This window comes from Budorcas taxicolor, chromosome 13 (genome assembly GCF_023091745.1).
Source record: "Budorcas taxicolor isolate Tak-1 chromosome 13, Takin1.1, whole genome shotgun sequence".
NCBI classification, from domain to species: Eukaryota; Metazoa; Chordata; class Mammalia; order Artiodactyla; family Bovidae; genus Budorcas; species Budorcas taxicolor.
In genome coordinates, this window is record NC_068922.1 from 46489998 (window position 1) to 46503733 (window position 13736).

Sequence of the window (13736 nt, forward strand, 5' to 3'; positions counted from 1 at the left end):
TGATTTCCTTTAGGATTGACTGGTTTAATCTCCTTGCTGTCCAAGGGACTCTCAAGAGTCTTCTCTAACACCACAATTCAGAAGCATCAATTCTTTGGCACTCAGCCTTCTCTGTGGTCCAACTGTCATGTCTGTATGTGACTATTGAGAAAACCATCGCTTTAACTATACAGACCTTCCTTTGTTGGCAAAGAGATGTCTGTGCTTTTTAATATGCTATCTGGTTTTATTGTAGCTTTCCTTCCATGGAGCAAGCATTTTTTAATTTCATGGCTGCAGTCACTGTTCACAGTGGTTTTGGAGCCCAGGAAAATAAAATCTGCCACTGTTTCCATTTTTCCCCTTCTATTTGCCATGAAGTGATGGGACCAGATACCGCGATCTTACTAGTTTTTTGAATGTTGAGTTTTAAAAACTCTGAGTGGTTGTACACATGGAAGGTTTCTAGGCAGGAGGTGGACAAGGCAAGGAGTTACTAGTGAAAGAAAAGAAAAAGTGGTTTCTGTGTGGTATGTTTTATTCCTTTCTGCTTATTCTTTTGTGTGTCTGTTACAGGCTTTTGGTTTGTGGTTGCCGTGAATGTCATATATATATTTTTTAATTGGGGGATAATTGCTTTATAATATAATGTTGGTTTCTGCTATACAATAGCATGAATCAGCCTTAAGTATAAAAAATACAGAACGCTTCCTGAATTTGCATGTTATTCCTCACAGGGGCCATGCTAATCTTCTCTGTATCATTCCAGTTTTAGTATATGCGCTGCTGAAGTGAGCACCGTATATTTCAACCTGTGTATATATGCATCTGTTTTAAGTTGATGGTCACTTAAGTTTTCAGTAAGTTTGAGCACATTCTAAAAGCACTCCATTTTTACTCCCGCTCCCCCCCATTTTGTTTTTGATGTCCTGTTTTACGTTTTTTATTTTGGTGAGTTGCTTAACTGCTTATTGCGGATGTAAATCATTTTACTGCTCTTGTCTTTGAACCTTCCTACTAGCTTCACAGGTGGTTGATCCACTGCCTTTACCACTACCACTACCTGTTTGCCTTTACCAGTGAGATCTTTCTTTCATAATTTTTTATTTCTAGTTATGTCCTTTTCCACTTATAAAAGTCCCTTGAACATTTCTTGTAAGAATGGTTTAGTGGTGATGAACTCCTACAGCTTTGCTTTTCTGTAAAATTCTTCTCCTTTCTTCAAGTCTGAATGAGAACCTTGTGGGTAGAGTCTCCTTAGTTCTATGTTTTTCCTTTCAGCATTTTGAGTATGTCTTGCCAAACCCTCTGGGTTGCAGAGTTTCGCTGAAAAGTCGACTGATAGTCATATGTGGTTTCCCTTGTATGTAACTAGTTGCTTTTCTCTTTCTGATTTTAAGATTCTCTCTTTATCTTTAACCTTTGCCATTTTATTGTAGCATGTATTGAGGAGATGTCTTTGATTTCATCCTGACACCCACAGTGTTTCCTGGACTTCAAGGTCTGTCTTCTTTCCCAGGTCAGGAACGTTCTCAGCCATCATTTCTCTGGACAGAGTTTCTGTCTCTCCTTCTGCCACCCTGTACTGTGAACATCAGCGTGCTTGGTGGTGTCCCAGAGGCCCCCTAAGCTGGCCTCCTGTCTTTCGTTTCGGTTTCCTTTTCCTGTCGGATGATTTCCACTGCCGTGTTCTCCAGATGGCCGATCCATTCCACGTTCTCTAATCTGAACTGTTGGGTCCCTCTAGTGTCATTTTCATTTCTGTTATTCTTTAGTTCTGTTTGGTTCTTTTTACATTTTCTGTGCCTTTGGGGAAATTCCCACTCAGTTCCTCCATTCTCCTCCGAGTTCAGTGAGCATACTCATGACCAGTAGTTTGACCTCTGCCTGATAAATTGCTGCTCTCTGCTTCACTGAGTTCTTTTTCTGGTTTTTTTTTCTTGTTTTTTTATGGCTTTGACCAGGTGATATCATGTCCGAGGTGCCCTGTGGTTCTGGAGATATGGCACTTGTAGGCAGCACACATCTGTCTGCAGTGCCTCAAAAAATGATCTCCTTTGTGCAGTAAAGTTGAACAGAGCACTGGTGATGACTGGCCTCAGACAGCCAGCAAATTCTCATGTGCTGAGCTGCTCAGAGGCTGATACGCCATTGTGCTACCTGACACCCCATTTTGGTTTCGACGTGACGTGACTTGAAATCACAAACTTCATGCCCATCATACCTGGTAGGAGAGAGGTTCTAGGGGGCAGTTCAGGGTGCATTTCAAGACCAGCCAGGTGCTCGTCATGGTGTTATTTACCTTCAGATTGTCCAAAACGTGTACATTTGAAAGTGCTTTTCAGTCTTATGTTGATTTTCACAGCCACCTCCTGTGATAGAAAGGGCGGAGGGTAGGCTACTTACTGATCGTGTCACTGTGGACCAGTTAACCTGTGCCCCGTCCCGTGCCTGAGATACCAGCCCCATGCCCGCACCCCGTGCCCCTCCAGGCTTTATGCAGCCACTTCCCCTCCTGCTGCCCCCTCCCAGGCTTCATGTGTGCTCCCTGTCCATGAGGAGTTTAGGCTAGATCCAGGGGCATGTGAAAATTGGGGGCTGGTCTTCATCTCTTGGGTCTTGGCCACTGTGGACTCAGTTCTCCTTTCACGTGGGAAGGAGAGGTGGAGGCTGAGTAGACGTGATTTTTAGTTTAAGCCTCCACTACCATCCTCTCTTACCATCCTCTGCAGCCACATGCACACCCCACACCTTCCACCAGCTCCAGCATCCTGTCCAGTTTGCAGGGGACATCCAAGCCCAACGCTTTCTTCCACCACTTCACCGAGTTCCTGCCCTTCTGCCCTGCTGTCCCATCTGACCAGGAACCACAAGCCCACACAGTCTGGTCATGCCCCTTCTTGGTTCCATCCTCTTTCCCTGTGGCCAGACCTCCTGGTCTCTGGTGTGCCCGTAGGGCAGCATGGCTGAGGCCTTCCCTGACCACCCCATGCTCACGTGACTCTCTGTGATGCCCTCTCTGCATTTGCTTCCTTCTCACAGGCTGGCAGATTCACTGGTGTATTATTGCTTATTCTCTGTCTCTGTCTGGCTGATGGTTGGTGTTTAGTATATATTATGTTAATAGATGAATAGAAGAAAAATGGAAAATAAGTAAAGTGAGGCATTAAAGTCACTTACTGTACACTTACAGTGACCCTTTGTCATTCACCAGCAGCAAAGGCTGTGAAGAGTGCAGCCCTTTCCCGCATGTCTGTGTACTGGATGTGTGCACTCACCTAAGCAGAAAGATGTAGGTTTGCATTTTACCTGAGTGAAGTCTTGTGGGGTTTTGTTTGTTTGCTTTAATTTCACTTGACTGACTAGGTGCAGCTAACTGCATGAAGTTATAGTATCATGATCTGATGCTCTGAGAAAGCAGCATCAGCAGAAAGGCCCTGTCCCTACTTTCCACGCCCCCATGAGTCTGGTCCTGAAAAGGGCCGAGACAGGGGAGAAGGATAAGGCATGGACACAGGTATGGTGTGGGGCAGCAGCCTGGGGCTCTGGAGTGATGCTCTAATGCCAGGGAAGACCTGCGTGTGCTGCATTTGAGCTGTGAGTGCTGGCTGTGCAGGGGGGCATTGCTCAGACGGCGTGGCGGTGAAGTGGGTGACAGTGTCTCTATCTCGGGTGAATGTAGAAGAAAAACACATGCTAAACTCTTGTTTAGAACCTGTTTCATTCACCATCCTTGTTTCTTACATGTTCATATTTAAGTTCATTTTCAAGCAAACTTGTGAAAACACTCATGTTTTTTTGGAACATCTTCCTCTATAGGCTGTGTGACCAGTGACTAGAGGTCAGATTCCTGTTCTGTCTGGTATCTATGCACATGGCTGTGTCTACAGAATGGTCTTGCTTTTGGAACATGAATCTGTCTTTTTGTGCTTTGTGCTTATTTTTTCCCCAAAACTTGAAGTGCACTTGGCACACATAAGTGAGAGGGCAAGTTATTAAGTAAAAACAGCTTTGATCCATTCTATTCACTCAAGTTTTGAGTGGGGGCCCGGGAGGCCTAGTCATTGCTCCTGTGGATTTGGGAGTGAGGACAAACTAGACACTTTCTTAAATATTATAAAGTCAGCACTGGAAGCATTGCAGCACTCACACTTTGTCTGCTACTCATAGGATGATCTTTAAAAGAAAAGATAAAAAACCAAAAAACAAGTGATTGGCTGCCTTGTCAGTCTGTTTCTGTTGCTGAGTCCTTCATTCTCACTTGAGGGGTTGGGAGCTGATTTTTTCCTTTGTGCTGTTGTCTGAGCATCTGTGTCCTGTCCGAATAACCTTCCCAGGACAGCTTGTTTTGCCCTGTGGTGAAGAAGAGATTGAACTTGCAGTAAAGAGCTGGAGGAGATGATTGCCCACTTGGCTTTTGTCCATTTAAGTAGAAAATGGCACTGAGTGGTTGGCCTGTGGTCCTTAGTGAAGAAAAATTGCCGCTGCACCTCCACTGCTCAGACTTTCAGAGCCTTGGCCCTTTCTGAACACGTCTTGCTCTGTGATGGTCTTCTGTTCAAATGTTTATAAATCTGCAAGCCAGCTTGTTACAGGGAAGCTGCTTGGGCAGCCTGTGGATCTGGGTGTGTCTGCCAGGAGGGCTGGCCTTCTGAGGCTGCTCTCATTTGGTCCTGCTGGAGTGGACACCGGGTTTGGTGGCTTGGCGCCCGTGGTCATGGCCACTAAGTATGTTGATGTCCCTGTTCTTGAAGGCAGCAGCAGCAGGCCTCTCACCTACATGAAAGGGAGTGTCCTGGAAGGTTCGGGTGCGAGGAGGTCACAGTCACCTCCGGATCCTGCTTGGAAAGGAGCAGGGAGTACCTGTGCACTAGAGAGCTGGCAGCAGGGCCCTGGCCAGTGTCTGGGCCAGCAGTGTGCATCCAGATGAATAGTTAGTATTTTTTTCTCTGAAGACTAGTTGTAGAATAAAAAATACTGGAGAAGTAGGATCCATGATGCCTAAACTCAACAGGAGAATTACAAAACCAGGAGAAGATGGATGCCAGTAGGTTGTTTTCTGGACTGAGTTTCTCCTTGGTTCCCTTTGATTGTGTCTCCATCTCTAAAATATAGATGATAGAGTGCATTGTTTAACAGCTACATTGTGATAATGTTGATTGAACTAAAAAAGCTTTTTGTGACCCTTTTAAATACAAGGTATTCTTTCAGTACCATGACACTTTGGCAATTAAAAAAAAAAAGGTGTGTGTGTGTGTGTGTGTGTGTGTGTGTGTGTGTAACACAGTAGTTAAGTCAGTAATTCCAAAGAATGGTAAAGATACCCCTGTGCCACCATAAATATTTTCCACTTTGAAAAAGCATCTAATTTAGTAGTTAGAAAGCTGGGCGGAAACAAAGGGCAAAGATTGCAAATGTGAAACTGTCCTTACCATGTAGCCCACAGGTGAAATTAAAATTTGACAATTTCTGACAGAGGCAAACCAACTAGTGATCCAGACTGAAGGACAGTTAACACAGCCTATGGGGATGAAGTGGGGGGTTTGCAGAGTTTGGAGATCCATAATCTTATTTTGGCTTCCCTGGTGGCTCAGAGGATAAAGTGTCTGCCTGCAGTGCAGGAGACCTGGGTTCGATCCCTGGGTTGGGAAGATCCCCTGGAGAAGGAAATGGCAACCCACTCCAGTATTCTTGCCTGGAGAATCCCATGGACAGAGGAGCCTGGCAGACTATAGTCCACAGGGTCGCAAAGAGTCGAACATGACTGAGCGACTTCACACACAATCTTATTTTAAAAACATAAGAGATAAAAATACATTGTTCGTCATTTTATCTAAAAATTTAGCTGAAAATTTAAAACTTCTCTAACATGAAATAGTTTGGAGATGATAATCATCTAAATTAAAATGACTTAATGAGATAGCAGTGAAGAGCAGAGTAACCATGTTATTTCATTGTCCTGATCATGTGTATTTGAGTTGATTTTACTGTATTTGGTGTTATACTGAATTGAGCACAGAAGTTTGCTTTGATGGAGACTGAGGTGCACAGAGGGAGATGCTGGGGAGTAGCCTCCCTAACTCCAGACTTGCAGCCTGTCTCCCTGCTGGTTCTGGATGATTGCTGTCTGACAGGGAAAAGTAACCAGGACGAATGAAGAACACATCTTGTAAACAATGTATATGGTGTGATCCATTTTCTGGCTGAGAGAAAATTAAGCCTCTGTAAGTAATAGATTTAGCAGAAAAAAGAATCTGCTAACTACATACTTAGTGAATAGGTAAGGATGTGATATAGGGAGAAACGTTCCTTTGTATGTTACTCAGCTCTTAAAATGATTTTTTAATATGACATGTATTGCTCTCATCAGAAAAAAAGGGACAAAACTACATTAAAATAACTCCTAATTTGGGGAGTACTATGTTTCAACCTTGTGTTTTTGTTGTCCCAGCTAGCTGAGGGCTTGGAGGATGGCAGTGGCACTAAGAAGATGTAGTTACCTTGTTGAGTCCCAGCAGCGGAAGTCCTCAGAACCTTTGTTGCCGACTTGACCCCACTTACTTGGCATCTCCGCATGTTTGAGCCTGGCTGGCTGTTTGCATAGTGTTGATGTGTTTACTGCGTGTGCGGGATCTCTTTCTTTAGACCTTGTAGAAGCGTGATCAGCTCAAGGCTGATCATGTCGAGTGTGTTAGAGGCTAAAAATGGCACCACAAATAACAGTGGGTACAGACTGCCCACTGATGGCCTTCTCCATCAGCTCCTTCTTTGCGGAGCCTCTACTTTGGCTTCAGATGGGCTTTTCCCTTTTTCTACCATGGTGGTGTTGGCCATTCCTAGCTGTGTGCTTTCTTAGAGTATGAAGACAGCTCTGTGTGGTCCTAAGATTGCCAGGATGATTCCTCCTGTAATTGTGTTCTGTGTGAGATGCATAAGCACACTGATCATCTTGGAATTGAACCTGGAAGCTGACAGTTGGGTCTGTGGCACCCTTGGCCATTATTTAGTTTACTTGTTTTGATTATTAAAGTAGGTGTTTTGAAATTCCTAAAAATCTTGCTTATTGAGATTGGTTTTTCTCCCCTCACCTAGTTTATCTCCTTGGACTTTTTATTTCCTGCTGCTGCTGCTGCTAAGTCGCTTCAGTTGTGTCCGACTCTGTGCGACCCCGTAGACGGTAGCCCACGAGGCTCCACTGTCCCTGGGATTCTCCAGGCAAGAACACTGGAGTGGGTTGCCATTTCCTTCTCCAATGCAGGAAACTGAAAAGTGAAAGTGAAGACGCTCAGTCGTGTCCGACTCTTAGTGACCCCATGGACTGCAGCCTACCAGGCTCCTCCATCCATGGGATTTTCCAGGCAAGAGTACTGGAGTGGGTTGCCATTGTCTTCTCCTAGGAGGGTATTAATGGAGAAAAAAGATCACCTGACTTGGTTAATAACCCTGGAAATACAAATTGAAACAACAATGAGGAATGCACTTTACTCACCATGTTGGAAACAGTTACAGCGTTGGTGATCAGTGTCAGCACAGGTGTGTGGAAACGGGTAAGGCTGAGGGCAGCTTAGCACCGAGGTGGAAGACACGGGTTCTGAAGCCATTCTGGGCATGATGCCTGGCAAACCCCACCGCCGCTGCCCTGGCGGTGCATATCCTGTCTATGAGTGAGGAACGGTCATGCCTGTCTCATGGGCTTGTGTGAAGAAGACATTAGTTAACATACATAAAATGCTTGGAACAGCATTCTGAGTCCACTCAATGGACTGTGAGTGAAAACATAGTATCATTCACTCTTAGTGGGATTGCGCAGTGACACAGTCTTTTGAGAAGGTGTGTGCGTGCATGCTTAGTCGTGTCCAACTCTTTTCAACCCCAAGGACTGTAGCCCACCAGGCTCCTCTGTCCGTGGAATTCTCCAGGCAAGAATATTGGAGTGGGTTGCCATTTCCTTCTCCATTTTGAGAATGTATTTAGGCTTTATTAAAAATTTTTTTTTTAATTTTAAATGTGTATGCTCTTTGATCCTTCCATTCCCTTTCTAGGTATGTACAGAAATATTTCCAAATGCATACAAATTAAATGAAAGAAAAATGTGTTCATATTATTGAACACCATGTAATAATTAAAGCAGGTTAGTTCATTGGTGTGTCCAGGACACATCCTGTATGTGTTAACATGCACACACCCATGTGGGAAGTTCTGTAAGGTGTTTGGTGAGAACAGCAAGTTGCAGAAGAATGTGCACATGGGGTTCTGCTTCTCTTTGGTGTAAACACATTTGTGTGTGCACATATTTTATAGGCAATAGGGCCAAAAAGGCTGAAACTTCACTCTTAACGTGGGTAGTGGCTGCCAGAGGAGGGAGTGGGGCTGGAGGTGAGCAGAGTCTTAGCCTTCTGCCGTGTGTTCTCGTGCAGAGCTTACCATGTCCGTCCGAAGGGTGTGCTCACGTTACTCGTACCACTGTTTTAAAATCTCATGAAAAAACTTACAGTGAACTAAAAAGTGCCTAGTCTCCTAGGCCAGAGGCAGGGAAAGTGTTGGGAAAGGAGACAAGATGGTTGGGCAGGGGCTTGTCTGTGGGTCTGAATCCCCACAAGCCCTTCCACTCACACAGGCAACTAAGTTAATATTTCTGAGCCTTCGTTTTCTATTTTGTAAAATGGGAAAGTAGCAATGCCTCTGCAGGTTCACGGTCATGAGTAAGTTGATGTGTAAATGGCTCGGGACTATCTGGCACATGAAACACCCAGTAGAGCACAGCTCCCGCTCCCTCCATGGCACAGCAGGTCCTGCGGAAAGGTTGGGGGACACAACCAGGATCGCAGGTGTGTGAGCAAGTGAGCAGCAAGGCCAAGTACTGTGCCTGGGAGTTAAGGTGCTTCTGTGTTGCCTTCTTGGATGTATTTTGCAAAGCTGCCAAGAATGTCTGACTTGCAGGGACTCTGTTAAATATAATATATGGCATAGATTACAGTAGTGCAAAGTTAGTGCTGTTGGTTTACATTTAGGTGAGCCTTCCCATAACTCAGTCTTCCCATAACTACATTTTACAGACATAATTGAAAAATTCCTGTAATAAATGCAGTTCATGATTTTAAGATATTTAAATACTGGATGTTGGAAAGTGGATCTCGTAACTAAGATAGACTGTATACATTGCTAGGTCGTGAAAGAACTTCTCCCTCCTGGCTTCTTGGTCACAACGTATCAGTTCTTAAATCTTCCCATACTGGGGATATGTCTTGGCTGGCTCAGCATTTTGCCTTCATGTGGATTTTTAAAATAAAAACAGTCTTACCTATGAATTATATTAAGAATGTTCATTTGCTTGGGCTTTTGTAACAGTTCACAGCTCTGGGGTCTTAGTCTCTGAGGTTAAGTTGTTGGCAGGGTTGGCTCCGTCTAGACCTCTAAGGGGAATCTCTTCTGGGCATCTCTCCAGCTTCTGGTGGTGCCAACAACCCTGGCTTATAGACCTATAACCCTTTACTAACTACTTATATTCTGCAAAGACCCTGTTTCCCAATAAAGTCAAGTTCTGGATACAGGGGGTTATTAGCACAGGAACATGTCTTCTGGAGGGAACACAGTTTGGCCCACAGCAGGTGCTCAGGCTGATGATTCTGACTCTCAACATGGGGTCTTGACTGAGGGTGAGGGTGAGGGAATCCTGGCCCCCTTAGGGTTTCTGTGAGGCTCCTCTTTCATTTTACAATTTTATTGGGGCCTTTGGAAAAGATACAGCCAGGAGATCAATATCAGTTCCACTGTTTGGGGCTCATTTCCAGGTGGCTTCATGTGGGTCTTATTATTTGGGCAACTTTGCTTTTGTATTCTTTAGTGCTCCTCTTCTTGATTGTTACAGATGGAATAGTTTGATTTTCAGACTCTTACTTTTTTTAAATTGAAATATAATCAGTATATATGCTTCTTTTTAAAATATACCAATAACTTGATTCAAATACCCGTTATTGCAAATTTTAGCTTTTGTTTCCCCATTTATGTTTTTTAGTTTCATTATAAACCTTCATGAAATACTTTAAAGCCATATGGCAGACTGCTATCTATAGTTTGTATTTTAGGTCCTAAAACACCTTAGGCGTTTGTATTGGGTTGGCCAAAAAGATCATTTGGCTTTTTCCAGCAATCTTATAGAAAAAATATTTGGGAAATTAGAGAAACAAACGTGATGTTTACCTAAATTATACTCTCTCACTTTGCTCACATTGAAGAATCTTTCATTTTCAGGGATAAAATCCACGATCCTGTAAATGTTTCGTTTATTCACTGATCTAGTCGGCAGACATTTTTTACTGGACATGACTCCAGGGGTGGGGGTTCAGCAGTGACCAGAGGAAAGCCCCTGCCCTCATGGAGGAGGCCTGGGTGGATGGTTAGAAGGTACCTGTTGTGGAGGAGGGCATGGAGGTGCTGTTAGTGGGGTGATGAGCCACCCCGGGGGACAGTGAAGGAGAGGCCATGAGGCACCCTGCCAGATGCGAGGAGGAGGCCTGGGCCCAGGGAAGTGGGTGGGCGTGGAGGGCGAGCACCACCAGATGCTGAGTGGAAGCAGTGAGGGCTCGAGTGGAGGTGAGCTGGGGCGGCGGCAGCAGACCCGGGATGTGGGAAGCTGTACCTTCCCTAACCACCAAGCACTTGATAGCTGGTCTCTTATCCAAATAATTGCCAGTTCTTACAACTGAGAGTGTGCACACTCAGCATATGTCTGACCTGGAGGCCACACTCACAGTCTGGCATTTCTGCTCACTGCTGTCATTCTCCTTCCTGGAGACTTGAGTTTCCCTTCTTAGCCATTTTCAAACCTAGAAGATCCAACCTTGCAGGGGGAAAGAGTAAGTTGGAGGAGTTGGTTGGTGTCTAGTGGACACATGTAAGGGGAAGGCAGGAAGACAAGGGAGCCCTGTGGAATTTCCATGCTTCTCAGGAGTCTAGCAGTTTTTAGGAGCAGACCTCAGTGTGTCCTGAGCAGAGAACACAGGGCATGTGACAGCTGTGTCTGCCGTTAGGGCCCGAAGGGGCAGCCTTGGTGTGCAGGTGGCATGTGGACACGCGTGTCTGTGTTCAGACAGCTGATGTGCTTCTAATCAGACGCAACCTGTCCTCATAGGCCCACCGACGACAGCAACCAGCCCCCAGGCCGTGGCGTCCTCTCCATGCATGGGCTGACCTACGGGGTCATCCGAGTGGACTCGGAGGAAAAGCTGTCTGTACTCACCGTGCAGGACGTCGGCCTCGTGATGCCTGGAGGTGAGGGTGGGTGTGGGTGCAGAGCCACAGCCTAGAGAACTAGCAACCCCAGCCTTTCCTGCAGGGCCCACCTTGACGAGGAGTCTGAGGCAGAGATGAAGCTTCCCATGGGACAGGGAGGCTTTCTGTTCAGACAGGCTCAAGAGACTGGAGCGGTGTGCTGTGCTCATTTGGTTTCAGGGCTCAGACTGTGTCCTGGAGGCTGTGTGTGCTGGCTGACGACACACGCCATGTGGTCTGTTCTCAGTGTCATCCTCATGTCTGCATGGTGTGTAAATCCCGTTTACACCCTAAACTTACAGCAGCACACAGCTATGAAATGTTGTTTTACCGCAACAAGAAAATCACAACCTGCTTCAGGGACTGTGAGGGCCTATTCTCTTTTACTTGTGGTTTTGCTGCAGATGCTACTTCTGTTTGTGTTCTTTTTTGTATCCATTCATTTCTCCTCTCTAGCTCCCCCCAACTCCCTCTAAAGTAACCTGTGCTTGCTGTTTTGCATTCAGCCATCATGTGTTCAGTGAAGCCGGATGGGGTTCCCCAGCTGTGCAGGACAGACGAAGTTGGGGAGCTCTGCGTGTGTGCGGTGGCCACGGGCATGTCCTACTACGGCCTCTCGGGTATGACCAAGAACACCTTCGAGGTAGGTGGCAGGTGAGCCCCATTAGACAGCTTTTGCCAGGTGTGTGGAATAGATGTAAAAAGGAGATGGTGATTTCTCAATAAAACATGTTCATGGTAATTAAAATGGTTGTAGTTTCTCCTGCCATTTTTTATAGCTTTTAATAAATTTGGCTTAGCAGCCTTGTTTTCACCTCATAACCAGAGCTGAGAAAAAGCAAGTACAGTTTCTCTAGAGGCCCGGCCTTTTTCTCATTGCCATTCTCACCCATCTAGGAAGAGCAGCAGCTGATGGGTGGGGGCTGAGGAGCGCGCAGCCCTGCTGAGGGGGGCGTGGGCAGCAGCCTCCTCGGGGACCGTCCGCCTCGGCCAAGCATTTGCACTGCACAGCTGCCTTCACCATACAAGCGTGTGTCCATGCTGTGTGCACATGGTGTGGTGTGCAGTTAGCGCACACATGTGCACACTGCTTGGTAGACCCAACATTCTCAGAATTCTTACCATCTCACCAAGTGTGCTGACCTTAGGAGGAGCACACTTTGACTAAGTTGTATGTTAGCAAATACAACTGCAGAGTTGATTGAGGATAAATTTTTTAAAGGGCTATAAACAGAACTTTGGGTGTGAACACATGTGATGTGGCTTGTACAGGCAGATCTGTTGAGTCTGGATTCAGGTTTCTAAGTGCCCTTGAAACTGAGCCAGACACAGTCTAAATAAAACATATCTTCTTTTCTGTGTGGCTTATGTGTTAGGTGGGAGGGAACTAGGGGTCGAGTTTGAACTCATGGTGGGGCTGCTCCCTCTATTTTTGAGTGTGTTTCCGGTAAGGAAGATAGCAGTATAATGAACAGGAATCATTTTACTACTGACAGAGGTTATTTAAAGTGTGCCTTGCTTCTCCATTTAATCATTTTTATGCTGTGGTTTTATAAGTAGAAGAATGAATTAATGTTCGTTAGACTGGCAGGCCTCTTCAGAGGGCCCTGTGTGTGGGCCGGGGGCGAGCTGTGAGAGTGGGAATGGGGACGGGGGATGTGTCTGCAGGCTGGCGCTCATGGCAGCTGTGCAGACCTGGGCTTCTCCCACCAGGGCCAGGTGAAGAGACCCAGCGGAGGGAAGCAGGAGCAGTGGGTTCCACGGAGGAGGGTGGAGGTTGGGCCCTAGCAGGCACTCAAGAGTTCCTTGTCCCCAGGTGTTCCCGGTGACGAGCTCAGGAGCCCCGGTCAGTGAGTACCCCTTCGTGAGGACAGGCTTGCTCGGCTTCGTTGGCCCTGGAGGGCTTGTGTTCGTGGTGGGCAAGATGGACGGGCTTATGGTGGTCAGCGGGCGCAGACACAACGCCGATGACATCGTGGCCACAGCACTGGCTGTGGAGCCCATGAAATTTGTCTACAGGGGAAGGTGGGTGTGCTCTGTGTTTGGTATGGTTCTCCACAGGCTACACTTTTTATATAAAGCTGCAGAAAATTGCGTAAACTAATGGGACTCTGTGTCCTCCTCTGTACAGTGAAGCCTCTGAACTCTGATTTCTGAGATTCTGTGCAGTTCTTAATGTCCAATTTTATGAAAAATTTCTGAGCCTGATAAATGTATTTTCACTAGATTCTCCCAAGTTAAAGAATAATATCCATTAGAAAAGCATATTTTTAATTAGTAAACTACACAAAGAAAAGAACCAAGCATTTATCTTGCTGTAGTTCATTCACCCAAAGGTAACAAATGAGCCATAAACTGCCTGGAAACTGCCTCAGGTGGGTTCCTTCTGGGTGGTGTCCCTGACCCCTGCTTGGCACACAGCCAATGCTGGATCACTGATCATGGTTCCTGAGGTTTTGCTGATTTGCAGGAAGTCAGCTGCTCTG

At 45.9% G+C, this 13736-nt stretch overlaps 1 protein-coding gene and 1 non-coding gene across 7 annotated transcripts in view; one reads left to right on the top strand and one right to left on the bottom strand.

Moving 5' to 3' along the window:
* The window catches only part of DIP2C (disco interacting protein 2 homolog C), a 305520-nt gene that overhangs the window by 234520 nt on the left and 57264 nt on the right, over positions 1 to 13736 (top strand). For all 6 annotated transcript variants that reach the window (XM_052651231.1, XM_052651232.1, XM_052651235.1 and 3 more), the window contains 3 exons: positions 11111 to 11250; positions 11757 to 11893; positions 13067 to 13275. In XM_052651231.1, coding sequence (XP_052507191.1) covers positions 11111 to 11250; positions 11757 to 11893; positions 13067 to 13275 — 486 coding nt within the window. The remainder of the gene's footprint in view (positions 1 to 11110; positions 11251 to 11756; positions 11894 to 13066; positions 13276 to 13736) is intronic.
* LOC128058970 (U6 spliceosomal RNA) lies at positions 673 to 778 on the bottom strand. The gene has a single exon (XR_008200562.1). It is a non-coding gene; the product is annotated as a U6 spliceosomal RNA (small nuclear RNA).